This window comes from Alternaria postmessia, assembly GCF_024291825.1.
Source record: "Alternaria postmessia strain BMP 2775 chromosome Unknown scaffold_45, whole genome shotgun sequence".
Classification (NCBI taxonomy): domain Eukaryota; kingdom Fungi; phylum Ascomycota; class Dothideomycetes; order Pleosporales; family Pleosporaceae; genus Alternaria; species Alternaria postmessia.
The window spans coordinates 136188-164124 of NW_026260118.1; the positions used below are offsets into that span (position 1 = coordinate 136188).

Below are 27937 nucleotides of genomic sequence, written 5' to 3' on the forward strand. Positions count from 1 at the left end.
CACATCGATTTGATACAATACTGATACCTCTAATTCCAACTCTAATCGATGTTTCCGTACTCTTCCAAATCACTCCCAGTGCCTGCCTAGCAAGCCGAGTGCCTTGTTGTCCATTAGCTTCCATTGCCTCTCGTCATAAGATGCATTATCGGAGTCTGTATCCGGAAAATTCAGATCGCTACGCAGAGTCTCGACTTCGGCTTTGTCGCCCACGACCGTACTATCGTCGCCGAATTCGGAGTGCGGATGTCGACTGGCAGTATGTGCAGAGTGCGTCTGCAGAAGCGCATTGTTCTTGCTACTACTGCCGCTGTAGTTACCAGACTGGGGAATTCGGGGTGGCGGTAGGTAAACATCTCGAGTAGGCAATCCATGGCCTTGTAAGAATAAACGCGGACGGACCTCGAGCCCAACAGCGTTTGGGGGATGTGGTGCGATAATGTGGAAGATTGGTGTACGAACTGGTTTGCTGGCTAGTTCAAAAGCTCCTCTACTTGCTGCTGCTGCTTCTGCTTCTTTATCTTCGACTTCATGATCTCTTCGAACGATATCCGAATTGGAACTGGAAAACCCTGACCATAGCCTTGGTCTGGGTTGGTGGTCTGTTGCATTGTTCCTTCTCAGTACGTCTTCCAGTGGCCCACTAATCTTGAGGTGCTTGTCCATTCGCTCTATGTGCTCACTGGTGTCATCAAGAAAACTGCCTCTGTTCTTCTTGCTAAGTATGACTGCAACAAGGACAACGACAAGGCTAGCGAAAATGGCACTGATAGCGATAAATGCAGGTTCAATGTTGGGATCATGTGAAGAAGCAGCAAAGCCTGGAGGAGGTGCAAGCCATAAAGTCGGCAGCGAAATGGCTACCAACGACATAGTGAGAGTTGAGTTGTTGTTGGTGGTGCTCTAAAGTCATAGAAAGAGAATAGAACTCTCTGCGGTGTAGGCAATTATGATGTATTAGAAAATGTATATGAACCCTCCATAATCAATACATGCAAACGCCATAACGCACACTTCACGTCTAATGCACTGATATCGCCCCTTCACGCCTTCAATCTTCCTTCTTCGCGCATCGATCGACTGTCGAGGCCTCGACGTCTACTTGCAACGTATGCGCATCGTCCGACGTCTTTCCGCTGCCTTTTCTCTTTCTCAACTCTGCCATAGAGATCGGTGGCTTGGTCTTTCTTACTTCTTCGTCAGGTGAGCTCATCTTGCGCATCTCCGACTCCAGTTTCATGGCTAATCTTTGCAGCAACCACTGAGGCTCGGATTGGTTGCCCATGAGCGGACTGCGAATGCCGAGCCAGCTCCATGCGAGCTTCTTTCCGTCATCTGCAGAGCCGATATCAGGGGCCTCACCGTCGTCGTGTCGAGTATTGGCTTTGGGTTGTCGATGTTTGGAAGCGTCATCTTCGTCTTGACCGATTAAACGCAAGTAGTACTGCCACTCATGGTACTCGTACTGTTTCGACGACGAACTCTCAACGTCCTTCATCAGTTTCCGAACCTCCTTTGCGAGAACGAAGTGATAAAATCGGATATCACGCTCAAGATAGTCTCCATGCTCGTCCGCCTCCTGTGCTTTTCCAAGCTCCTCCTCTTCAAGGTACGCTGCTAAGCGGTCATCAGTGCGTTGTTCATTTGGACTGGTAGGACCCTCATGATAGCCCACTCTTTCCTCTTCACCGATCTTGCCGGATTTGATCCTTCTCCATCCGACTTTAAGTGCGGCGCTCAGTCCTTCTTCATCTGGTAGGACCGTGAGTGAACCCAGCCAGATAGTAAAGTCTTTGAAAGCCTTAATAACTGTATCACCCATGTTCGAAATAAGAATCGTCAGTGTTGGGACTGCGAGCAAACTCCAAAACACCATGAAGGCTTTCCCGGCATTGCTTTGGACGACATAGTCTCCGTAACCAATTGTGAGGAGAGAAACATAGGCGTAGTATAGCGCCACGAAGTAGGTAAATCCCTGGGGCTTTTCCGAGTACATGAAGACCAGAGCGCCCAGAAACCATAACAGAAGTGCGGCAGTGGTTGACAGAGCCAATGCAGTATATCTTCTCTTCCGCTCGGACAACGTTTGAACGCGCCGCATTATACGAAACTCTTGCTCTCGTCTTTGAGCTTCTGTCAACCCTTTTGAAGAGAAATTGACCTTTTCAAAGATTGAGATGCGTATGGTATGTGTGTCACCATCGATAGACTCGAGGACCTTCTGTCTCTTAACTTCCATGAATCGAGCAGCCATCTTTTGTTTTCCATGCTCTAGAATGAGGGATCGGATGGAACCAATAACCAAACCAACTGTGACTAAGCCACCAATTGCATACGGAATCAAGAGTGAGCGACCAGTGTGTGTTTTAGGCACAAATTCTCCACCGAATCCTATCGTTAGGAGGGTAAAGTTGGCCCAGAACACGGCGTCCAGGAACATCCAGTTTTCTACGTAAGAGAAGATCAGAGCGCCAACAAGCAGATACACTATGAAGGCGATAGTCTGCAACATTAGCGTCCTCTGACTAGCTGTCAATCGAAACTCCCTGGCGTAGTGCCCTTTGTACGCCCCGAAGGCAGTAAAGGCCATAAGAGAGGCGATGATAAAGTAGATGCCGGCAGCTATAATAGCGTAGTAGAATGCTTGGCTCAAGGCATGCTCTTCCATAGGCTGGATCCGAAACACGGATGATGAAGCGACAGCTACAAGCGCCATCAGAAGGAAGCCAGCTAGATAGAAGCCGATGATGGTAATAGGCTGCGCAATTTCGAAAGTCAGTCTCCTTGACATGTTGAGGAGCAGACTGATGTTCGCGCTCAGAGCGAAGACAAGAGAGACTGAGTTGACCGCGATAAGCCATTTCGGATCTGTGATCTTCGATCCATGTCCCTCATCGCTTCCAGGAGGAATATACACTCTCCATTTTTCAACCAGCGCGCAAATCGAAAATCCGTTGGCGATAGGCCCGAATGTTCCTGCTATGAGGGGGCTCGCTGTGGACGCAAACCACCATTGACTGAATTCGTCAGCGTATGCGAAGCGGGGCCGGGGTAATGGGGAACATAACTTGGATCGAGATATTCTCGCTCTTCCTGCTCAGCTTGATCGTCCTCGGCGTGTACTCTGTTGTTTACATCTTGCGCTGCCTCTGTGGCTGGCTCATCAAGGCCGGGATCGTTCATGATCAGTCAAACCGTGGGGTCTTGAACAGAAGAGTTGGTAGAAATGAGTCTAGGTGCATGTTGCGTCAAGAAGAAATGAAACCACGAAGACGACCTGCAGGCGTGTGCACGAGGGGCGTGCATGTGAGATAACCAAGATGCGCGAGATGCGCGGGTTGTCGCGTGGACAACGCCAGGAAATAACAATTGATGACGTACACCCGGTCGGGCCACTCGCTAACTGGAACAAGCCACCAATCTCTGGTTGCTTTGACCGCAACATCAAAAAGGAGTTACCTCTAGTACAGTCAATGGAGAAATGTAAGAGACGTATTGAGTGATGCAGGTAAGCCTATCGGCCCGACTTTCAAATGGCATCTAACTAACGTAAATGCTTCGTAGTAGCTCTTCTGGACTATACACGAGGTTGCCTCGCAACTGGACGTTGAATCGTCAATACGTTCATTTTTCCGACGATGCTTATCTGTGTGATATGCGTATCACGTCTTTGCAAAATCCTATTGCAGATACCGCGGGGGAACATGCAGATAGTCAACAGAAGCAGGTACGCGTAGTTTCGAGGGCACTGGATATCGACAATGAACTAATGGTCAGATCGCGGCACTTGTTCGAGTGATGGCACGGCGGATAGTGTATCTACGAGCACAAGTGAGCACTGACTTGATTCGGCCTATGGTATCAGAGAATCCAGCGGTCTACTTTGATGTAGCAGAGCTGTCTCGAAAGTTGTCTTGGGGCAGTCCGTCAAGCCAAAGCCCATATTACCTTGTTCGTTTGTACTACTACGACGGAAACGGTCGAAAGCAGCGGAATAAGACTCTATCCTTGCTGGATAACTGCTTTGGAGGTTGACAATGTACCCCATGCAAGTTCCAGCGGGATGGCCACGTGTTTCTATGGACCTTGTACGAGCAAGACTTAATCCGCTGTCCTCATTCGTGAACACAGTGAACAACTCTAACATCCAGAGTGTGTAATACTAGTTATCAATCGCAAAGGCTCACGAGCTAGGGGCCTTGATGTTGTTCCGAGGGCCGTCTTTCGAAAGACAGAGTGTTCCATCAAGGCAGGAGGGTTTCGAACGCACGAGCAAACTACCTAGGTGTCAGATGTGCAGAGAGTAAGTGAAACAAGTAAGTCAAATCTAGTCGAGTTGACACAACTCAATGCTCTCTTGTTGTGAAAAGGATCGATATGCTTCTGAGCCTAAATGAAAGAACAGTGCTGACAAACTTCCAGTTAGATGGAGTATACAATGGCGGTCTTGTCGACGACAATCGCTGCAGATGCCTTCTCCGCCCTCTTATACGACTGGAACTCGCCGTAGAGGCGACGCTCTGCTGCGCTATGTGTTGTCAAAAAAGACATATAGCAGGTTAATTACACATCGCACCATCTTGTAAAAAGTGAGAAATGCGTGTCAGCCCTACATTATGGACAGGTAGACGACGCACTCTGGGGAAGACTCTAGTTTCCAAGATCAATAAAGCATGGTGCGACGGACCCGATTTGTGAGTTTATCTATGAATTGTTCATGTTGCGCCGTTCCATTCTCAGTCTCCTTCAGTCACGTCTCAGTGGACATCTCTACGAAACGCCGTAGTCGTCACAATAGTTCGTTTCAGAAACCACATACTGCTATCTAGCAAGAGTAGTATCTGATCACCGGTTACTAAAACGATCCGACAGCGCTGGCAGTCATCATCTCAGACTACTGTTCGTGCAAGAGGCAAAGAGTAATATCGGGCTTTCTTGCATGTCACAGGAATATAGCAGTGCTGAGTGAGATTCGCTTCGTTATGCTGTGGTGATTTTCATCATCGATCAATACAGTCTTTGTTCTCATTCTATGGTGTTGAACATGTCGGACGTTTATACCTACCCTTCATATGTCTGTCAGTTAGCATAGCTGCCAATATCTTTCGTAAGTGGTACAAACTCTCTCATTATCTTCAAACCTACCGGAGGCTTTCTGCCCTCTCTCTTCTTCTTCTTCTTCTTCTCCTCCTCCTTCTCTCACTTGGGTCCCTGGCCTCAAGTGGTGCTTCACCGCTCATCACCTTGTGTCGTGGCTACGAAGAAACTCGTTCTTCCAAAAGAGCATGGATATCGTGTTGATCAGTCACATCTTTGCCCCACATTGTGCCATAGACTTTGCAGCTGCTCTAACCACACCGCATCTCCTTGTGGTACCTTGGCATCAGCGTACATATCAGTTGACACACAGGCTACCCATACATACTCATAATGACATCTTCCTCCTTCACCTGAGCCACAGAAGCTTCTCGCCTCTCGCTTGTTGCTGTGGTCGTCGTCAGGCACCAGGATCTCCCAGGAAGGCGCGCTAAGAGACACTACTGCGTACTGCTCCTGCTCCTTCTGTCGATATAAACAACAACGGCTACTCTCACCGTGACTTCCAACTCACCTACCTTGACCACCCAACGCTCGTCCACGCTGCAATTTATAACCCCTTTCAAGCAGTAGCTGCACGCACTACATCCTCTCATCTATACCATGTCTGACACTGGAGCGCCTGTGGCAACTGCGACCGATCCCGCTGCAGCCCGCAAGGAGCAGCAGGCAGCTGATCTCGCGCGTGCTCAAGATGCTGGATGGAATAATCCTGTCCCTTTCCAGTACGAGACCGTCGTTGGTGGCACTCCCGCTGAGGACGAGACCCGCGACACTGCCGTCTGGCTGTCCGATGCCGCCATTTACCAGTGGGACGATGAATTCGGTGACGTGGGCGAGCCCAACCCAGAGTTGGAGAAAATGCTGTTCGACGACCAGTATCTCCAGCGCGCCGGCGGTGCCATCAAGGCGCTCTCGTTCGATATAACTCTCGAGGGTCCCACCAAGATCAGCCCTGTCCGCAACGTGAGTCACACAAACATTGACTTGTGTGTATTCGTAGATGCTTCTGCTAATCTCTCTAGTTCGAGGATGCTGGTCTTCACCCTGTCATGCTCGACAACGTCAAGTTGTGCCAGTACCGGGCTCCAACTCCGATCCAGGCCTACTGCATCCCCGCCATCTTGTCCGGACATGATGTCGTTGCTGTTGCTCAGACAGGTAAGTCACCTCGAACACAATCCAGTCTCTTTTCGCTGACACTGCTTAGGTTCCGGCAAGACTGCTGCCTTTCTCCTTCCGATTCTGTCAAAGCTCATGGGCAAGGCCCGTCAACTAGCTGCTCCGCGTCCAAACCCAGTCCGGTGCAACCCTTTGACTGACAAAGTCCGCGCTGAGCCGCTCGTCCTCATTGTTTGTCCCACTCGCGAGCTCGCCTGCCAGATCTTCGATGAGGTGAGAGATATTTCCTAGCACTGCCGAGTATCCCGAGGGCATTCGCTGTGTTTTATATGTACAAAGTACAACATAAAACACAGCGTGCACCTTTAGGGTGAACTTTACAGATGAGACACATACTGACTGCATACACACAAACTTTAGGCGCGTCGACTGTGTTACCGCACTATGTTGCGTCCTTGCGTCGTCTATGGTGGTGCGCCTACCAAGAACCAGCGCGAGCAGCTCGAGATGGGTTGTGACATCCTCGTCGCCACTCCGGGTCGTCTCATGGACTTCATGCAGAATGTCAACCTGCTGTCATTCCGCCGTCTTAAGTAAGTCAAGCAAGCTCGCAACGTGATCACATTACTGACCATTATAAAAAGATTCACGGTCATCGACGAGGCTGATGAGCTGCTCTCGACTGGCTGGGAGAAGGCCATGGAGAAGCTGTTCCAGGGTTCGGGTATGCTAGCCTTTGCAAACATTAATCTTTATAGCTTGCTATTAGACTCATCTTCTCCGTCATCTGCTAACAATCTCTCTAGATCAGAACTCGGATGCTGACCACACTTACCTCATGTTCTCTGCTACCTTCCCCAAGTCTGCTCGCCGATTGGCGAAAGAGTATATGGATGAAGAGTGTGTACGTATCAAGGTCGGTAGGGTTGGCAGCACCCATCAGAACATCAAGCAGCAGATCATCTTCACTGAGGAGAGCGCCAAGAGCCAGGCGCTGTTCGACTTGATCTTCAGTGAAGGACCCCAGCGCACCCTGGTCTTCACTAACTCGAAGGTCAAGTGCGACATGGTGGATGACTATCTGTACAACAAGGGCTTGCCTGTCACCTCCATTCACTCGTATGCAACAATCCTGTACGATCCCAACGTGGGACATATACTGACTTCATATTAGAGACCGTACTCAGCGCGAGCGCGAGGATGCTCTTCGTTCCTTCCGTACCGGCCGCTGCCCTATCCTGGTTGCTACCGGCGTCACTGCTCGTGGTCTTGATGTTGCCAATGTCAAGCATGTCGTCAACTACGACCTTCCCTCTACCATGCACGACGGTATCACCGAGTACATCCACCGCATCGGCCGTACCGCGCGCATCGGCAACGAGGGCAAGGCCACGTCTTTCTACAATGACCGCAACGAAGACCTTGGTCCAGATCTGTGCAAGATTCTCTGGTAAGTTATGACTGATCTAAATGCATGAAACATACACTGACTTTGTATCTTCACCTCTGCAGCGAGTCGAAGCAAGAGATTCCAAAGTTTCTTCAGGAGCACATGCCCGACGACCCTACCACTATCGATTGGCATGACGGTACTGATGACGAGTCTGACGACGGTCTCGGTGGCGGCTTTGGCGGCGGTGGCAATGATAGTGGCTTTGGTGGTGGTGGCTTCTCTGTTGATGCCGACGACAAGGTGGCTGCTTGGTAGGCTGCTTTGGTATGTCTGCGTCTTGTGTCGCTCAAAAGTACGTGATACCTAGCCTGCTTCAGGCGGCTTGCGCTCTCCGCCTACGCCAACATATGGCATAGTGATCATGGTCAGCTGCTCTAGATAAACCGAATCTCACAGTGTGTTTGGTACTTAAATGCTTTTCAATAGACTGATATGTTTTATGTGTTCTGGACGATTGGACACAACCTTGGCTTCATAGTGCGTCTTCCGTGTTCGCGCGACCCCATTGTTACCCTACAGATTGTTTGCATGCCTTTACGTTTGGGTGCTGGAACGATGCGCAAACGCGCAAACACGCGAACAACGTTTTGATGTCTTCAGATGACGGGCATGACGCTAACGTGATCTGCAATTGCTATAACTTGTCTGAGTATGGATGCATTATCGATGCGATGCTTCGCTCATTTAAGCTTTGGCCCAGCCCGGACCAAACTGAAACACAATCAACAATTCTCGGCCAGGGCACGATTTCACCTGCATCGCAACACGCGAACAACATCTGACGTCACACCAGCCCATGGCTTCCATGGCTTCCGTGCTTTCCAGCTGGGCACACAGTCCGCGTCCCCCTTAGTATCCTCAATCGCGCCCACACACATTGCTCACTCAGCATTCAATGCGTGACGCAGCCGCATACGACGAGTCCTTCGCGCCATGAACGTCGCCACCCTACCTACCTCCATGTCATAGTAATGATGAGCAGCTATTGGCACTCGATTGCCTACTTCTTCCGCCTTCCTTTTCGCATCCAATGGCGGTATGGTATACTGCGAATTATCTATGACATGTTTACTGACTGCATCACAGCACTGCACTCGTGCAGATTCCGCGTTTTGTTCCCCTCTCCATCCTACACATCACGTCGCCTAAGGGGCCGCATCCATTTCTCGTAGCGCTGCCAAGTCGAAGAGGCAACCTCATCTATATCTACGTCTTTGTGCCGCCAAAACCGGTCGATCTTGAGGGCAATGGCGATCAAGACAGGAAAGAGACTGGAAAATGGCGTGTGCCTGTGGTGCTGGACTTTCATGGTATGAAGCCCGGATACGAGGTGCATAACGTCAGGGACACTCGAGGCTAACGGAACCAGGTGGAGGCTTCATAATGGGATCGCCGTTGGAACAAGCGCCGTACGCTTCAATGATGTCTCGCGAGCTCGGGGCCGTTGTCATCAGCGTGTCGTATCGCATAGGACCTTTCCATCAATTCCCTGCGGCAATCCACGACGCCGAAGACGTTCTATCAGCCATACTCGATACAAGTGGGGTTTCGAAGGCCGGCAAGGTCCTTAGGGAGGAAATTCAGCGGTACTACTCGATAATACGATCGGATGCGCTGGAAAACAAGAAGGAACCTACTGCTCCACACGTCGAGCACTGCGAGACCATCACTCTCGACCCTACACGTCTTGCAATCTCGGGCTTCTCAGCAGGAGGAAACATTGCTTTGAACATGGCTATATCAGTACCTCCGTGTCCCGAGCTTGGAATGTCGACTACACTAGGGCCTCACTCGCGCACCAATGGTCCGGCCCCTGCGGACACCATGTCGCCCAGATTGCCCGAAAACCGCAGAGCCACAATACTGGACGATCCTTTCGAGTCGTGGCCATCTCTCCTACCCCCACCCCAAGCACAGCCTCGCATGCTGCCACTTCTCTTGTTCTACCCTTCGCTGGACGCACGACTACTGCCACATGAGCGTCCCATGAAGCCTCTGCCCAACGCGCTGAGACCTGACGATCACCATCAGCAGAAGCCGAAAGCACCAGGACTGTTTTCAATCATGGGTCCAACATATCTCCCGCGCAAGCTGCGACCACATCCACGAGCGAGCCCCGGCTTGAACGATCCTGTACACATCCAGAAAAACGCTGCCATCCTCCTCGTCTTGCCTGAAAAGGATAGCTTAGCAGTACAAAGCGATGTATGGGTAGACAAGATGAACAACAATGATTGGAATGGTCCTGTGCGCTTTGGCGACGGACGAGAGGGCGATTGGGACGGACACCGGGGCGGACAAGCTGGATCTTCCAACGTGCCTAGCACGCAGAACGGAGGCATGGAAGTTTGGCACGCGCCCGGTTGCAGACATGGCTGGACACAGTTTCCAGATACGTTTGTGCCTCAGCATGAGCGCAACGAGAGAGAACTGGTGTTTGCGAGGACATTGGACTTTGTCAGAGACAATTGGAAGAAGGAGCTGCGAGTGGAGGGGAGACAACTAGGGAATCAGATTCAAGAGTTGAGGCCGTTGAGCATACCCAGTTCGAACGAGTAGTGTTAATGGAGTGTGTGTAGTAAAATTGCTACAACCACATGGCCCTATTAGAATGCTTTACGGGCGATCAAACGGCAGTCATAGTCATTCGAGATAATCACCATCGCACACTACATGATATGAACAAATCTTATGGGTTGGCCAAAAGTGATGTAGTATTTTCCAACAGTGAGGATTGTTTGAGTTTGAATTCTAACCATCGTATCTAGGGTGTAAGACATCCAGGCGACTCATGAAATGGCTTCCTGAAAAAAAAAGAGGTATTCAATGTGGTAGATTCCTTAAGCCTCGCGGCTCCAAGATCACCTACTTCATTACCAACGCGCTAGTTCGAAGCAGCGCCGGAAGATTACTCATGGAAGCCAGTCATGCGAAACAACCTCCATTTCTGTTCTCGGAGATTACAGTACCTACTCCACGTCTTCCCCAACCCCATAGTCTGACACAAGTCCCCCAGACTATTCCCGAGTATGTGGCTTGGCTTTCGGTATTACTTGCAAATGATCCGCATCTATGAAACAGGCAGATGACCAGCCATGCCCAGGACTTGGCTGAAGCGAGGAAAGGTTATGTATTGCTTAGGCGCGCTTGGCTTGGATGGACGGGACGTTGTTGTGCGACGGTAAGATTGAAGTGGTGTGCAGAGGTTGAAGTGTTGGATAGGGCTGTATGGAAGGTGTGGTAGGAGATGTCGGGTGATGTCAGATGAGTAGAAAGAGAAAAAAACGTAGACATGTGAAAGACTGCTTTTTGCGTGTGGGTGTAGGATCGAGATCGAGTACAGATGAGTTGTTCACAGCATTCCGTCACCTAATGTTGCTATAACATCTATTGGCGCTCAACCGGACGTTAGCTTGTCAAAACGGCTCTTGCAGAAGGTGTACTCGAGTACGTTTGTAAGTGCGTCGCGACACGTCTCGGCCTCTAGTGTTTTGGCAAGTTTGAAGACAACCATCCAGGCAAGTATGGCGCAAGTACCGCTCCACTGCCGAGTCAACTAGCAAGTGAGGGGAACCTTGTTGGCACCCAAGGTCCACCTTCGACACGTGGGGATCGAAAGCAACGACAAGTGTTTACGACGCCGTAGACCGATGAGGGGCGTATCGAGTGCTGAATATCACGCGCATATGCAAAGCGGCTATCGGCTTCGAGAACTACGTCATTGCGGTAAGACAAGGATTATCTCAGAAGAAGACAGCAATGTTAGGCCTGACCGCAAGTAGCAAGCCGCGCCGGATGCCGGGTAATGCCTAAACTTCGTAACGTGGAGGGGTACTTGACAAGTATGCAACACACGTATAGAAGACACAGGACTTCAGCACTGGCGCGAAAACCGCGCGTGGGGGTAGTCGGTACTTGATATTGCGTGAAACTAGCCTCAGAGATTCTGGAGAGCATCCTAGCGTTCGGCTGATTCCCCGCGTGCACAACGCCGGCGACTGGAACAAGCTTGATCTAAGCCGGCTGAGGCGCTTGCTGGCGAGATGGTGTAGGCGAGCATATTCGCTTTCAGCGAACGAAATCCCAGGCTTGATGGACCCTATTGCTGGGCACTGCGCACAAGGGCGCGGCGACGCACGAGCAGTATCTTGCAGATTGATGCAGGGCACGGTGGTTGAAACCGGTATCCCGTTGTTTTGAAGGCTTGAATGGCGTCGCCCCATAGACAGTCAGATGATGTACTACAGTGTAGACGCGTCCACCATGCTAGAACTAGGAGGTGAGGCGCAAAGTACAAGAAGCGGTCAAGTAGCGGTGAAGAGTTGATGGAGAGAGATGAAGCAGCAAGTGGAGCTCTGGATGGAGCTCTGGAGATGTGTCGAGAAGTGAGGCATTTGAGAAAAGGTAAGCTGGCGTGGTTGGAGTCGAGCTGAGCAGAGATGCATACAGCGCGTGCATGTGGTCGTGTTGCTTGCAGCAGGATGCATGCGACGTCGGACGGATGGTCGAAAGAAGGTGTGAGGCATGAGCATAGGCGTCGCTAGCGTGGCGTCGTCGGCGGGATAGAGCGCTTCGAGGGGAAGTGGCCCTGAAGAGCTTCCTTCGCGTTGATCAGGGTCCTTGTTCCGAAGCATGCGGAATCAAGGATGTGCGCAATTCGATTGCGTCTTGCATCGGCTGTGCTGGAGCTGTCCACGGAGGGCCCTGGGAGACTGAAACCGGATTCTGGTGTATTCTAGTCGTGGGCGACTATGACATGCTACCAGCACAGACAAAGAAGCCGATTCAACAAACAAAGTGTTTGATGAGTGGTAACGACGGGGCAGAGCAGAAATTGCCAATACTGACGGCCAAGCTCGCATCGCCCGGGTGCGGCAGCGTGAATTGAGCAGGAGCACGGGAGCAGGTGCATGCTTAGGCACTGCGCAATTGACAAAGGCCAAGCGTGGTATTGGCTGCGCTGTGCCTGGTGTCCGTGGGCACGAATTAAAATGCCGATTACCCACTGTTTCCTGCTTCTGCAAACCAAATCGTGCCGAGACGCCAGAGCGCATATCAAATTCCTCTCTCTCCTCTCTCCTACAAGTCAAGTCCCACCCGCCGCGCCACACTACTATTGCAGCATTTCATGCGCAGCGTCGTCGTCTGACAGCAGACTCGGTCGTTGATCTACACACCCGCTAGCCATCACTTGTCAACGGGCTCATTCCTAGCCTGCGGCCCGTCGCCACACGTTGCGGTGGGTAACTCTCCCTCACCCTCACCAGGTACCCCTTCCCACTCGACACTGCCCGACGCTTGTCGCTTCTGACACGTCCTCAAGCCCGCCTTTAGTTCCATTCACGGTTCAATTTCACACTTGTCCGCCATGTTGCTGTCGATATTATAACACTTCGCCTCCCTTGGGGCCCCACCCTCGCACACAACTATCGATACAGCCAAGCAGTAATACGCCAGCACCGACTCCAATACCGAGACTTTCGAACGATCGACACAACACACCTCCTGGTCTAACTTGGCTCCAGGAACGCTGCGGCAGGTGCGTTGCGCCAAAAAGAAACAGCCTGGACGACGACGATATTTTGCATCACGCCTCTACAACTTCACTATTACCGCATCACTCTTCGAACATCATTGCCCCATTCAACAATTGCATCTGTTCCTACTACTTCGCACCCACTCTGCGCACGTTCCACCATCGACACCCACCCGGCTGTAGAACACATGGCGAACGAGCAGGATTACATTGGTAGACAAGGCGCGTTGCGAACAGACACCCCGCAGAACATGTCAAATATCTCACCACCGCTTATGACGGCCGAGGACGAGATTGTGGGCGATCTGGACGAGCCCCCTGAACCTCGCGCGCAGCGTCCTGCACCCTTGGCCCTTCGTCATTCCTCAACAACATCCTTCACCAAATCGAAACCTCTCTTCGATCGCAAGGAATCGCTTCTCACTTCTGCACTCAAGTCGGGCTCGAACGCGAGCTCGCCTGTCGAAGAACACTCGGATGCAAGCCCAGTCCGCGGCATGTCGTGCGTTTCGACATGGAGCAACAACAGCGGTACAGCTGATCTCACAAGCGACGGAGGCTTCACAAGCCCTGGCACACGGCCCTGTACACCGAGCCCACCGCCCCCCTCGGGAGCGTTCCACAACATGTTGCCTACGTTCAACAAGAAACCGTTGGAGCTACCAGTATCTGTTGTCTCGCACGATGATGAGAACGTCACTCCGGTACCGAAGACGGTGCCTCAAAGCACCGAGCAGAGCATTGAAGCCGTTTTGGGAAGAAAGAGGTGCATCATGTTTGCATGCGGCCCAAAGGAGGATAAGAAGCCAGTGGAGGCACCTGCAAAGCCCGCACCTGCGCCCGCAACCCAAACCGGAGAACCCCCTAAGCGCGTCTGCACCATCAAGTTCGCGTGTCCATCTAAGCCATCCACAGAGGCATCCTCCAAGCCCAGGCGCATGGCCAGTCCCGCACCACCACCACGCCGCATTCCTTCGTCTCCAAAGCCTGCCACCAAGGTGCATCGGGACTCGGACTCTACGGTTCGCAACAATTCTCCTGTCAGCGTCCGAAAGGTACGCCCGGTTGACCGAACTCGTCGTTTGAGTTCCAACTCCGACCTCGCTCGCTGCGAAGCATACCGCTTCCACGAGTTTGCTAGCTCGGAAGAGGAGGTTGAAGAATGGACCCAAGAAGTTACCTGCCACAGAAGCCGACTTACTGTCCAGGATACTCTCAAGATCGAGAACAACCTGCGTAAGCTAGGCGAGGAGGTGGCAGAAGAAGAGGCGATCGACGAAGAAGACGAGGATGAGGACGAGGATGGGGACAATGTTGAAATGGACGACGATGACGATGATCTGCTTGACGAGGATGCGGACGGTAGCGATGCCTACAGCGACGCTACTGATGAAGGCTTCCAGACTGATGATGAGAACGGATTTGCCGTCTCAGATGACGAGGACGATGCTGGATCTGATTACGATTGGTGGGCACCCGGAGCATCAACCGCAGCGACATCTGTGGAGCACTTGGAACATCTTCGCCTAAAGACTCACCGAACTGTATCAGAATCGTCGATTGGATCCTTGGAAAGCCGCGAAGGTCTCAAGATCATGGATAAGCCTTCCAAGCGCAGAAAGTCAAAGCCGGTCAACATCCGTGTTCCCAGTCCTGAGCTGCCTGACAGTACCGACTTTGTTTGTGGTACTCTTGACGAGGATAGGCCTGCCGAAGCTGCGTACATGTCAACACTTGAGCGCCGGCGCGCAGCCAAGCACAAGCCAACGCCCCAGGACATCGACCCTACATTCCCAACGTCGGACCCCGAACTTCCTGACGATGACGAGGACGAGGTTTCTGAGAATGAGAAAGTCTCCGAGTCTGACCATCTTATGATCCATGGTCGCATGGACCCCGTTAATATTGATGGACGAGGGCGCCAGCATATCTCCAAGAAGCGCTCTCCCCTACCGTCACCTAAGCGCTTGCGATCACCTCCACCTGCAAAGCGTGCTGTGCACCGCTCGCCACCACCACGTAAGCTGTTTGGAAACTCTCCCAAGCGGCTACAATCTCCTCCGCCTCCAATGCGTCTCAGGTCACCACCACCGACACGTCGCGGTTCCGTCAATCCTGTAACCACACGTCAACGCAGCGATACGTCGATACGCTTTGCTGGTATTGCCGAGCGCCCTGCACCTACAGTCTCAGCTTCCGTTCCTCGAACCCCCATCACTATGAGAAATCCATTCGATCTTGAGGATGATGAGGATGCTGATGCGTCGGATATGCCCATCCGCCGTGCCATTGACATCAAGGTCGGACTCGAAAAGAAGAGGCAACGACGCAAAGAGAAGTTGTACCGTAAGCAACACCGCAAAGGCGCCAAAGAGAAGCGGCCCGCTCCCGGACGTGGTGCAGAACGCATGCGTGAGATGGGATTAGCGGTACACGCTCATAAAGGCAAGACGACTGTCTTCCAACCGTTCCGAATCTGCCCTGAGGCGGATGAAGACATGCATGTGCTGTCAGCGTGAGCGACAGTATGTATGTGAGGATCAGCGCCGCCGTATCTATCGGCACTTTACATGCTCCTGCAATATATTGTAGGACTTGTTGGTCGCTGATCCCACATGTTCACAGGGTCAAGCTTGGCTGAGCAAGCACCCAACATTCACTTCTTCAGCCTTTGTTTTCCGTCACATACCTTTTATCCCGATTCTTCTTCAGGCTTCTCATGTACATAGCCTTTCATCCATATTTTTGCCAATCAGTTCATTTTGACATTTGGTTTTGGCTTTTACCTTGCCGTTGTGCTTGTATATCTTTTAGTGTCTCTTTTGTCTTACTGCATCTAGGAGTAACGCTTAGCATTGATGGCCTCCCCATACAGCGGGTCGAGCGCCTACAGGGAGTTGGCGGGTTAACCTGAATCTATCACACAGGATGCAACATCCTATTGTTGAATTGTACATGGACATGCAAACAATGACGTCCTGTCTACAGTGCTCGATCTATCACACTTTTTGGATCTACAGAGAAGAAAAAAAGCCTGCATTGCAAATCGACATGAAGTTATCGCAAGATCCACCTATACTTCACGCGACATGGTATAATGATGTAATACTCCACCACGGCAATTGTGAAGTGCAGAACTGCATCGCGCTATGGTGAAGCCACTAGCCACGGGTTCGACAACCAGGGACGGCCCACAAATGCAGAGGTTTAATGGCGACTAACAGCGGGTTTGATATCGTCGGGAATCTGGGCGACGGATTGAGTTTCTGCTGCCGCAACTACACCAAGTACAAGAGCTAGAAATCTGTGTGTGCATGCGAACACATGGAGATGCGGCTGCTGCGAAGCTAAAAGCGCATGCATGCGCCCTGTGGCCAGAGTAACGATGATGTTTGCGACTATTGCATCTTCAAGAAGCGCGCTTAGGTGACATCAAGGAAATGCAGTGGGTCGCATGCCGCCTTACTAGATTGGGCTGGCAGCTGCTAGAGGCCGCGCGTGTTCAACAGTTCCAAGGATGTCGCACCTCACGAGGAACAGAGTGTCAGAATCGGACGTACAGACACAGTCGCAGGGAACGCCCGAGGCTGCGCAGCGAAGACGATGCTCGCCTATGTATCCCAGCAGGCATGGGATTCTCATGCTGGATGCGATTCTCGTACTTGGTGCTGCGGTTACAGCCGAGATGCTTAAAAGCGACAAACAATGGCGCACCCCTGTCCTATGCAAGCGTTGACCCTATATTTCCCGCCCACTGCACTCCGCAACGCCTCACCGTATCTCCAATGGAGGTAAACGTCTTGTCAACAAGCATGCCAAATCCACTGTGAAAGCGCTTTTGTCATCCCTCCCGCCATCAGTCCCATTGTTGCCCCTCTTCTTTCCTCCGCCCGGGGCTTGGCTCTGCCTTCGATCCTTCACCTCCACCAGCCGCATCGCCGCTCGCCCTTCACCCTTCACCCAGTCCTAGTGTTCCCCTTCGCCTGTGCATATCCATCTGGTAGTGTCGCCATCCATGTCGCCCCCATCCACGCTTCGAAGCCTCCCAATTTCGATAATATAGACACCTGCGACCGACCACGTTCGCGCGTCTACGCTCTCGTCTCATCGTGTCTCGGTTTCGCGTCTCCCGGTTTCGGTTAGCACCAATGCTCATGAAGAAGATGTGGATAGTGGAGGAGCGGAAGGACAAGACCGTGTACCGTCGCCGCTGTCCCACCGGCGGAGAAGTCCTCTCCTTCTTCTTTGTCTCGGCATGCGCTCTGCTCTTCCTGCTCATCTGCACCATCCTCTACGGCACGCGCACACAGAACCCCTCCTTACCGCCGCTAGTCAAGGAGTACATGCCCGCAGGACGCTGTCTGTGCGAGTTCAGTACCACTTTCTCATGCGACACTTGTCTGGACTGTGCCTCCAACCAGGCCATTCTCGCGACCAATGCAACAGAATTGGAGCAACATAATCTTTGGACTTTCACCTATCCGCGGGATAAGAACAACTATGGCCTGGATGAGGCCCAGTGCGACAGCGCTTTCCCCGGTCAATACGAGGACATTGAGCGCGCGGTCAAAGTCAGGAATCGCTGGGGCAAGGTCACACAGGCGGATCTCAACAGTTTTGAACTCACAAAGGGCATGGTCAGGGCTATGATTTATGACCGAGAGGTACGTTCTAGTGTAGTCTTGGCGATTATCTGGGGAATGCAGGGCCTATGCTGACATATGACACAGCTCTACGTCCTCGAAACTCACATGGTCGATAACGTCAACCGCCAAAAAGCCATTGCAACCCTCAGTGCCATCTATCGCGCCGTTCTCGCTGCCCCCTCAACCGCCGATATTCCAAACATTGAGTTTGTCTTCTCTGTTGAAGACCTCCCTGCTCAGCCCGCGAAGCCAATATGGTCCCTTACCCGTCGTGTCCAAGACCACAACCTGTGGTTGATACCCGATTTTGGCTTCTGGAGCTGGGATATGCCTGCACTGGGTACGCTGGAAGAGGTTGCGCAAGAGGCTGTGCAGCGAGAAACCGTCGAGTCGTGGGATCAGAAAATTGAGAAGTTGGTCTGGAGAGGCAAGATTACTTTCGCGCCCAAACTGCGGAGAGCGCTGCTTGATGCTGCCAAGGGCAAACCGTGGAGTGATGTCGGGCAACTCAAGTGGACAGATCCAAATTTCAAAGAGCAATTCTTGGGCCCAGTGGATCAGTGTAATTACATGTTCATTGCCCACGCTGAAGGTATGATGGTGTCTATCGGCATTAGTCAAAACGATGCTAACAGTCCTCACTAGGTCGTTCCTACTCTGGCTCCCTGAAGTACCGCCAGCTCTGCCGCTCCGTAATCGTCTCGCACAAACTGCAATGGATACAACATCACCACTACCTCTTCCGTTCTAACGGATCCAACCAAAACTTTGTCGAAGTAGAACGCGACTTCTCCGACCTTTCCTCCGCCATGGAAGACTTGCTAGACCACCCAGAAAAGGCAAAGCGCATCGCAGACAATTCGGTGCAAGTGTTCAGAGAAAGATATCTGACGCAAGCAGCTGAAGCATGTTATTGGCGCAAGCTGATGAAGCGGTGGAGAGACGTCGTGGACTGGGAACCACAGCTATATGCCGGCGTCGGTGCTGAGGGCACAGACCGTAATAGAGAGAAGAGGAGGGGTGTTCGTTACGAGACGTTCATGTAAGTTCCTTCTACGTTACTGAGCAACTTGTTCGAAGCTGGGACTAATCTTGTAACAACAGGCTTTATGAACCCAAAGTCCAGCTCAGCTATCCTGAGTCAGCCACTTGAGCGCCCCTCGTACGTATACATGTACAATCGACGTCTTCGTCAGACGACCTCACTCTCGTTTGGCGTATATATATGCAAGAAGAGTTGGAGAAATGCATTGTTGTCTTCCGGAGTAATACGCGGGAACAAGCATGTGAAAGCGATTATACCCCCAATGAGCGTGTTTTTGTTTTTGTTTGCATAGCAAAAGGGAAGGGAAGGAAAGCTTACAGCGGAGGACATACTAAGAGAATCATGAGTGCGTATAGACATGTATATAAGACGTGTAATAGGGCTGTTAAGGCCTGAATATATAATCATGTATGATCATAGATTTGGTTGTTGAGCAAGTAGTCATGCGGTATAGTGCTAAACAGTCCAGTTTTTTGTAATAGAAAACCACAATGTATGAACGATAGTGTGGAACGAATGCACTTTCTCTGACTGTTCAACGAGTGCCAGAACTTTCAAGCAGCGGGCCATATGGAGCAGCAAGGAATGCCTTGAACATGTTCAAAATCATTTGATACCAACGATCCATCGCCGACTTTCTCGCAAGAGGCGCCCATGCGCATTGTTCGCTGATGATAGTCACCCTTTATGGCAATCTTCGCCGTCTTTCACCTGGCGTTGTAGCCCTCTTAACCCTTATCGAAGAACAGACAACAGGCAGACTGAGACACCTCTACAGGAACGCACATGGGTGGGGATGCTCTGCCAAATCCTCACAAAGGCTTCGGGGAGTGTACTACGCTCTGTTGACTCCTGTCAACGTGAGTGACAGACCTCGACGACGATCGTGTGAATAATGAGGCTCTGCAGACATGTCTATCCGGAATCACAGCTGGAGTTGGTAGGTAGGAGTCGGATCGGGCGAGTTCTTTGTCATGGTCCCTGCTTACAAGGGAAACCCGTCTGTGCAACTGCACCCTTGAGATGCCTTTCAATGAAGGTCTTTGATATGAACAGTGTAGGACAAAGTAGTCGAAGCCGCGAGGTTGATCAAGGGTAGTCGATTGACAAGTTGTTCGTCGACGTTTCGAACTCGGCTGTCAAAGTCTTTTCATCTCCTTCCAGTTTTATGCTTCCGACACGAGAGATGTATCTAGAACAACTGTTAGTGCACAGTTCCTTCAAGGAGAAATTGCAGCAGCTCACCTAGTCCACAGATAGTCTCCAACAAGGTAGATGATGAGGAGCAACATGAACAGCCCCAGCACGGTTCCGACATAATGCACCTCTACCTCTAGGCTCTTTTCATGACCCCCCACGTGCTCAACCTCATCTCCGAACCCGCAGACAATTCTATTCTCATTCTGCACCTTCTTCGCCGGGTCCAATGGCCGTACCTGTCCCTCATGAACGCTCAAGAGGATACTGGTAGGCACAGGCTTGGGAAGTGCAAGAACTTTGGTCATGGCTTTCTTACTAGCGAACTGTATCTTGAGATCGTTGACGGTTGCAAGCGAGTAAGCCGTGTCCCAGTCGAGTGTGAGTAGTTCCTGGTAAGAGCAAAGCGTAGGTGCGGCACTTGTGGAGAAGGTGAGGCAGCGGCACTGGAGGTCTTCAAGACGGGGTTGCTTCGTTGGAGCGGCGATGACGCTAGCAAGGCCCACGAATGAGGGGAGTAGTTTGCTCTTGAAGAACATGGTTCTGGTATTTGGAGTTGAGGCGTGGAAGATGAGGAACTCCAACACTCGCGGGGCGGAATCTCACGATATAGTGACAGTCTGCTTTGGGTGGTGATATGTAGTCTATCACTGGGATCTAGACCCTCGTTAGCGCGTTCACTCTCGTATGTACATGTTAAGCGACGCACCCGGTATCAAGAATCCCTCCAATGGTGCCAGAGGTCAGCGTCTTGGTATAATCGTCTCAAGAGCCACGTGTAGTTGAGGGCAGCTGAGTGGCTTATGAGTCTTTGAACCAAGCGTGAAATGAGCGGGAGAAAGCGTCACAGCGTGTACGCACGCTTGCATTCACATCTTGCGCTAGGCCTCGGCAACTGGCTTGAGTGAATATGATACCCTGCAGCGATCTTCTTCCAGGCACCGCCTCACCAGGTTCGCTGCATTGACGGCGGGCTACGCTGGGCAGGCCAATAGTCTTGGGTAGTGACATGCTCAGAAAAGGACTGTGGTACGAATTCGCGCCTGCGCTATTGTTCCAGTGAGTGAAATGGTGCCGGGAATACTACCTAGCCCAGCCACACTTTCTTCACGTTGCTCGTGAAAGTGGATGGATTGGTCCCTGGATTGGTCCACGAGAGGTTTAGTGCAAACGCTTTGGCCACATATGCATCCGAACATGTGGCTTGAATCTCCGCGAAAAGGGCTGCTTGAAACGAAAAAAGCCTGGTGCTGATGTCGCCGAGCATGGTCGTCCAACGGGCAAGGAATAGAGGATGTATGTGTTGTGTTGTGTGATGTTGTCCGACGTCTTATTCGAGGAAATAAGCCCTCTTGCACCTGAGAGCCGCGAAACCTTCAAGGGACCGGAGTGAGACGATACGAAGTACAAGCTAAAAGCTAATGTGCAAAATGCCTCACCAGAAAGCATATGTGAGAGCTGATAGGAGCGACAATCCAGCATCACCCATCAAACAAGCTTCGCAGACGTATGTCAGAACATACCAAGCCTTGAGGCTTGTCCATCCTACAAAGTTGACGCAAGCCACCCGTTCTGGTGAGATGGTCAAACCTCAGCCCTTTTTCATCTCACCCTGTAACAAACAAACGTTTTTGCAAGGCCTCCCCTAGCTCATGACGGGAGCATCATCGGATGGGACGGCAGGACATTCATCTTTACCGCGGCCGGCCCAAACTCCGAATGTCCATTGTACCAATTGAGCACGTTTGGAAACACGAGAAGCACGGCAACCTTCGGCGTGGCACTTGGGGTGACGACGCAAAAGTGGCGCAGGTACCCAAGCCGGGGTATTTGGAAGTAAATGAAAGTAACGGCCCGCAAAGAACCAGACAATTGGTGATGACCATGTGGTTGGTTGGAAAGACTAGGTGCATAGGGCGTGCAAGATCAGACAATGCATCCATGGAACGGCATGACATGCATACAGAAGGAGGGAGTTGGCAGGTGGGCCTCCTTTACATCCAAGCAGTACATCTCCAGTACTGTATCAACGCTATCGATAGTTAAGGACCAGGTCGTATCCGGACCAAACATATGAGCATGGAGCATGAAGCGCAATATGCAACTCCATGGGACACTTGCCTAGCCTCAAAGTAGCGAAACGACCATCACCTCCTCGAAATCCCTCGATACTTGCAGATCACACTAACACCAACACCAGCCACCTCATCCACGCACCTAATTTCAAAAGCCACAACGGCCCGCTCGAAGTGAGCCAAACATACCATGGCGAAACACCAGGAGGCGCTATCACGACAATGCAAGCAAGACACGCTACCATGATAGGCTGTCACGCAGATTGCCGTAAAAGGAGCGGCTCGGCGTTATTTCTCCAGATGATCAGCGGCAGGTTCGCAAGGTATTCTCCAAGCGATGAGGGCCGCGTGGTGTTGTATAACCGTTTTACCGGCGGCGTTTTCAAGGTTAGTCAGAGTGATGATAAGTGTGCAAGGCGGATTGGTGTTGCGTATTGTATGAGTGTTGAAGAAATGGTTTTATCTTCAACCTGCCAGCTCTTGGATATTGACCGTAGCAACATTTTTCATGGATGTGTACGTGTACGCGGTTATGGTAAGCTACTGATCAGGCAATAATAACTTGCATAGATGTACATACAATATATCAGGTTTCGTGGACATCGTGTCCGACGTGCGCATGCTCTGAATCCGATTGCTCAACATGGGCACGCACACCTGCTTCCGTCATCTCTAGTACAGAGTCGTGTAGCTCATCTTTCCCAACATCTCCTTCAGTCTTCTTCTGCTCCCCGTCCTCATCTTCAACCTCTTCAACGCTATCCAACCACCTCTCGACCTTGAACCTTCATTTTTCCTTGTCCTCTCCATAGCCTGTGATGCCTCCAAGAAGACCACCGACTCCTTTTCCAACACCACCGAGGGTGCTTCCAACACCGCCAATAACATCTCCTTTTCCAAGCTTGCTGACGCCGTCACCAACTCCACTGGTAATGCCGCTGACGGCGTTGTTGGCACCTTTGCCTACGTTTCCGACCACACCACCGACGGGACCGCCGACTGTGCTCCCGAGACCAGCGAGGCCATCGCCTACCGTGTTTCCTACCCCCTTGCCCACTCCAGTCACAGTGTTTCCTAGACCTGGTGTCAGTAAAGCTTCATATACCGCGCGCCATGTGATTAGGGTAGGGGAAGGTGAGCGTACCAACTCCACTCGTCGCACCAGCGACAGTGCCCTTGACATCACCCCTTCCAATGGCACCAGTGGTCTTGCTAACAGTACCTTGCACGCCCTTGGTCGCTGAACCGACGGTATAGTATGCGTTATCGACCGCGCCTGTAGCTGTCTTGCCCACGTTGTCCGTTACATGCTTGACTGGCTTTCCTACACCACCAGGTAGCTTGTCCAGCCCCTTGCCAGCGTACCCAGTCACGCCGTTGACTGTGCTGTTTACACCCGTGGTCGCGGAGTCGGTGATGGTGTTAAGACCTCCAGTCGTCGTACCAACAGTCTTGTTCAAAGTGCCTGTGGCGGTATTGACCCCCTTGCCAACAATGCCCGGTTGCTTCTTCGCGGCTAGCGTGGACTGAGGAGTGGGTTGGCCTGGAGCGGGATGAGCTTTTATTACGGAGAGAGGGGTTGGGTAAGTACCATCAGGGTTTGTTTTGGTAGGGACCGTACCGTCTGGATTCACTTTGGCCGGCGTCCTCTTAACGGGAGTAGCTTTGGCTGGGGTAGCCTTTGTGGGGGTTGCCTTTGTTACAGTAGAAGACGCAGCAGTTGTGGTCTTCTTCACTGGCGCAGCGCCAGTCGTCTTACTGACTGCGCTGGCAGGCTGAGATTGCGCTGCGCCTGTAACCGGGTTCTTACGTATTGGCAGTGGCTTGGTTGTGCCCAGAGGTGTGCGTTGGCGTACTGGCTTTGAAGCTTCACTAATCGGGGTCTTGCCTGCAGTGACGGGCGTTTTCTTTACAGGTGTAGTAGTAGACACGGGCTTGCTTGCTGAAGCAGCGGTCACTGGCTTCTTTATGGGCGTTGAAGCCGTGGCTGGAGTCGCTTTTACAGGCGTGGTTGTGGTCTTTGCTGGAGTTGAAGCAGATGCGCCTGCTGCATTCAACTTCCTCGGCACTCTCTTCACTGGTGCAGCAGCCGATCCTATGGTGTCCGTAGCTGTCGCAGCGGGCTTCTTCACTGGCGTAGCTTTGGCAGCTGATGTTGCTGTTTTCGCTGGGGCCGTTGTGGTTGATCCAGCCACTTTGGAGATGTTTCCGACGCTCGCTGGAACAGATTAGTCCATGTCCTTCACATTATATGCTAGCTTACACTGGAGTGCAGCATTCTGCTGCTTGAGCTGGTCTACGGCTGACATTTTGGAATAGCAACGTGCACTTTAGAAGATGAGGCTGAATGATCAAGTATCGCAATAACAGCAGCAAGCGTGGATGGGCTTTAGCAGTCCAGATGTTGTACCAGGAAATCGCGTTCTAGACATCATGAACGCGCTTCCTCATACGTCATGCACCCTTCACATCCTTGCTGTTGTGGAGGTACGAAAGTGGCCCAGGCCGTGGAGATCCTGTTTTTCGGACACGGGACGATCGCCGTTACATGGGCGGCCTTGACCCTGACGTTGTTAGATCGATCACAACACCAAACTGGCGTCTGTCAAACCAAGGTGCGCGAAAATAGGTACTAGAAATGATGGAACAGATAGGAGCCATCTTGTCATTGACGATGAACACTTGTTGCTGCATGTTAGCTAGCACACCATGAAAAAGCAAAAGAAAAGCAAACAGCCGAGGTCAAGATTGTTTTGAACATTTCATCATTCATGAAAACTACCCAGAGGCAAGTCTACGTAAGATACATTTCGGGATATCCATTACTCGTGATGCATAAAGTACCACCACTCTAAGACGCCATCGAAGATTAAGCTCCGTCCATCATGCAAGTGAGGTGTAGAAAGTGAAAGAAAGCCATGACACATGAAAGGGATATCAGAGCGCCGATCAAACTTTTCGAAACCAGCCAAGACGGGCGATGCGCTTAGTCAACCTCCTCCATGGCGCTCTCGCCAGCCGCTGCTGGTGCCTCGGCGGAGGCGTCGGTCTTCTCTTGCTCGGTCTCGACCTCCTCGTCGACGTTCAGGCCAAGAGAAACGAGCTTGTGGATGCGCTCAGCGTACTGAACGGGCTCGTCAATGGTGAAACCAGAGACAAGAAGCGAGGTCTCGAAGAGAAGCAGGGTGATGGACTTGACGGTGCGGTCATCCTCACCATCAGCCTCAACCTTGCGCTTGAGCTCCTTGATGATAGCGGACTTGGGCGAGATCTCGAAGGTCTTCTTGGAAGACATGTACGAGCTCATGGAAGTATCACGGAGAGCCTGAGCCTTCATGATACGCTCCATGTTGGCTGACCAACCGAATTGGCCGGTACGGATAGCGCAAGGTGAGCCGACAAGCTTGTGTGAGACAACAACCTTCTCGACCTTGTCACCGAGGACAGTCTTGAGGCTCTTGGCGAGACCCTCGAACTCCTTCTCCTCGGCCTCACGCTCCTTCTTCTCCTCCTCGGACTCCTCAAGCTCGAAGTCCTTGGTGATGTCGACAAGTTTCTTGCCGTCGAACTCCTTGAGCTGAGTCATGGCGTACTCGTCAATGGGGTCAACGAGGAAGAGAACCTCGAAGCCCTTGTCCTTGAGGGTGTCAAGGAAGGGCGACTTCTGGACAGCCTTGAGAGACTCGCCAGTGATGTAGTACATCTGCTTCTGGTGCTCGGGCATGCGGGTGACGTAGTCGGTAAGGGAGGTCTGCTCCTCACCGGACTTGGTGGAGTTGAAGCGGAGGAGCTTGGCGAGGGAAGCGCGGTTCTGCGAGTCCTCGTGGATACCAAGCTTGATGTTCTTGCCGAAGGCAGAGTAGAACTTGTCGAACTGCTCACGGTCCTCGGCGATCTCGTTGAAGAGCTCAAGGGTCTTCTTGACAATGTTCTTGCGGATGACCTTCATGATCTTGTTCTGCTGGAGAGTCTCACGAGACAGGTTGAGGGGAAGGTCCTCGGAGTCGACGACACCCTTGACGAAGCTGAGCCACTCGGGGATCAGGTCAGTAGCATCATCGGTGATGAAGACACGGCGGACGTAGAGCTTGATGTTGTTCTTGGTCTTCTTGGTCTCGAAGAGGTCGAAGGGAGCGCGCTTGGGAACGAAGAGGATGGCACGGAACTCGAGCTGACCCTCAACAGAGAAGTGCTTGACGGCAAGGTGGTCCTCCCAGTCGTTGGAGAGGGACTTGTAGAATGAAGCGTACTCCTCAGTGGTGATGTCTTGAGGGTTGCGAGTCCAGATGGGCTTCTGCTTGTTGAGCTCCTCCTCCTCGATCTTGGACTCCTTGACCTTCTTGGTCTTCTTCTCCTTCTTTTCCTCCTCCTCGTCGTCGACCTCCTCGACCTTGGGCTTCTTCTCGTCACCCTCGGCAGTCTCCTCGGCAGCGTCCTCATCCTCGACCTCCTTCTCGGTCTCCTTCAGGACGTGAAGGTAGATGGGGTATGAGATGAACTCGGAGTGCTTCTTGACGACCTCCTTGATCTTGGACTCGTTGAGGTAGTCCATCTGCTCATCCTTGAGGTGGAGGATGATCTTGGTACCGCGGCCGATCTGCTCGCCCTCGGTGTCCTCGGTGATCTTGAAGGTACCACCAGCGCTGGACTCCCAGACGTACTGCTCGTCATCGTTGTTCTTTGAGACGACGGTGACGCGGTCAGCGACAAGGTATGCGGAGTAGAAACCAACACCGAATTGACCAATCATGGAGATGTCGGCACCGGCTGACAGAGCCTCCATGAACTGCTTTGTGCCTGAGCGGGCAATGGTACCCAGGTTGTTGATGAGGTCGGCCTTGGTCATACCGATACCGCTATCTTGGATGGTGAGGGTCTTGGCCTCCTTGTTGGGGATGATGTCGATGCGGAGATCCTTGCCGCTGTCGAGCTTGCTTGGGTCTGAGAGGGCTTCATATCGGATCTTGTCGAGGGCGTCGGAGGCGTTGGAGATGAGTTCTCGCAGGAAGATCTCCTTGTTTGAGTAGACGGTGTTGATGATGAGGCCGAGCAGCTGAGAGATCTCAGCCTGGAACTCGAAGGTCTCCCCAGACATGGTGGCGGTTGTGTGGGAGTAGACTGTAGGAGAGAGAGAGTCAGACAGAGCTCGCAATGGGTGCCTCGATGCAGTGCAGCCGACTAGGCTGTGTGAGTGTGGGGAAGACGTACAGTTAGGCGGGGTAGTTCGACTTGCTGGGCTCTTCTGTAGCGTGTGGTGAAGAGCAGACTAGAAAGACGAGGTTGTCTGTGTAGTTGAAATGGGAGAGAGCAATTCGATGAAGAAAAAGTAGTGGGAGGCGTCGAGTTTGGGGCTGATATAGCCTTTGGTGGAGCTCGAGAATCTTCTAGACAGAGCGGCAGAACTGCAGAGAAGGCCGCGGCGGAGCCAATCAGGGTGGGGCAGCCCTTCCAATTGTGTCTCACCGCCAAACGCGCCTTCCCCGGCAACGCCTAGTAGCGAGGGGCAGAACAATCGCGACTTCTGCATCTGCCTGCCTGTCCCCGCCAGCTTCGCGCAAACGCTCGAGCAGCTTGCTTCTAGAAACCTCTGCTCTGCTACTGACACTGTCCGTATCAAGCACTGAAATACTCACCACGCCCGCCATGGCTTCCCGTTTCGCGTGGCTCAAGTGCCAGCTCGCGCTCGAGCTCCAGAGCATCAGCCTCGCGCAGCCTTGTACAGCCTCACCCATGGCTAACACTCCGTAGCTGCCTTGCGAAGCACCG

At 52.1% G+C, this 27937-nt stretch overlaps 8 protein-coding genes across 8 annotated transcripts; 3 read left to right on the plus strand and 5 right to left on the minus strand.

Annotated features, from left to right (window-relative positions):
* Positions 1-69: 69 nt before the first annotated feature.
* Positions 70-873, minus strand: J4E82_007079 (uncharacterized protein; the record flags this gene model as incomplete). The annotated part of the gene is made up of 1 exon (XM_051733328.1): positions 70-873. The coding sequence occupies one exon, from the start codon at positions 871-873 to the stop codon at positions 70-72; it is 804 nt and encodes a 267-aa protein (XP_051586930.1).
* Positions 874-1051: 178 nt separating this feature from the next.
* On the minus strand, positions 1052-3183 carry J4E82_007080 (uncharacterized protein; the record flags this gene model as incomplete). The annotated part of the gene is made up of 2 exons (XM_051733329.1): positions 1052-3067; positions 3124-3183. 2 exons carry the CDS (start codon positions 3181-3183, stop codon positions 1052-1054), a joined length of 2076 nt encoding a protein of 691 aa, XP_051586931.1.
* A 2517-nt stretch (positions 3184-5700) lies between these two features.
* Positions 5701-10231, plus strand: J4E82_007081 (uncharacterized protein; the record flags this gene model as incomplete). Its single annotated transcript, XM_051733330.1, has 10 exons — positions 5701-6063; positions 6123-6258; positions 6308-6492; positions 6640-6812; positions 6864-6943; positions 7026-7338; positions 7394-7669; positions 7732-7923; positions 8759-8982; positions 9042-10231. The coding sequence occupies 10 exons, from the start codon at positions 5701-5703 to the stop codon at positions 10229-10231; spliced, it is 3132 nt and encodes a 1043-aa protein (XP_051586932.1).
* A 3165-nt stretch (positions 10232-13396) lies between these two features.
* Positions 13397-15727, plus strand: J4E82_007082 (uncharacterized protein; the record flags this gene model as incomplete). Its single annotated transcript, XM_051733331.1, has 1 exon — positions 13397-15727. One exon carries the CDS (start codon positions 13397-13399, stop codon positions 15725-15727), a length of 2331 nt encoding a protein of 776 aa, XP_051586933.1.
* A 1629-nt stretch (positions 15728-17356) lies between these two features.
* On the plus strand, positions 17357-19007 carry J4E82_007083 (uncharacterized protein; the record flags this gene model as incomplete). The annotated part of the gene is made up of 4 exons (XM_051733332.1): positions 17357-17872; positions 17939-18446; positions 18500-18896; positions 18959-19007. 4 exons carry the CDS (start codon positions 17357-17359, stop codon positions 19005-19007), a joined length of 1470 nt encoding a protein of 489 aa, XP_051586934.1.
* Positions 19008-19988: 981 nt separating this feature from the next.
* On the minus strand, positions 19989-20635 carry J4E82_007084 (uncharacterized protein; the record flags this gene model as incomplete). Its single annotated transcript, XM_051733333.1, has 2 exons — positions 19989-20091; positions 20145-20635. 2 exons carry the CDS (start codon positions 20633-20635, stop codon positions 19989-19991), a joined length of 594 nt encoding a protein of 197 aa, XP_051586935.1.
* Positions 20636-22958: 2323 nt separating this feature from the next.
* J4E82_007085 (uncharacterized protein) lies at positions 22959-24480 on the minus strand (the record flags this gene model as incomplete). The annotated part of the gene is made up of 4 exons (XM_051733334.1): positions 22959-23245; positions 23316-23714; positions 23763-24389; positions 24435-24480. 4 exons carry the CDS (start codon positions 24478-24480, stop codon positions 22959-22961), a joined length of 1359 nt encoding a protein of 452 aa, XP_051586936.1.
* A 677-nt stretch (positions 24481-25157) lies between these two features.
* Positions 25158-27266, minus strand: J4E82_007086 (uncharacterized protein; the record flags this gene model as incomplete). Its single annotated transcript, XM_051733335.1, has 1 exon — positions 25158-27266. The coding sequence occupies one exon, from the start codon at positions 27264-27266 to the stop codon at positions 25158-25160; it is 2109 nt and encodes a 702-aa protein (XP_051586937.1).
* Positions 27267-27937: the final 671 nt, after the last annotated feature.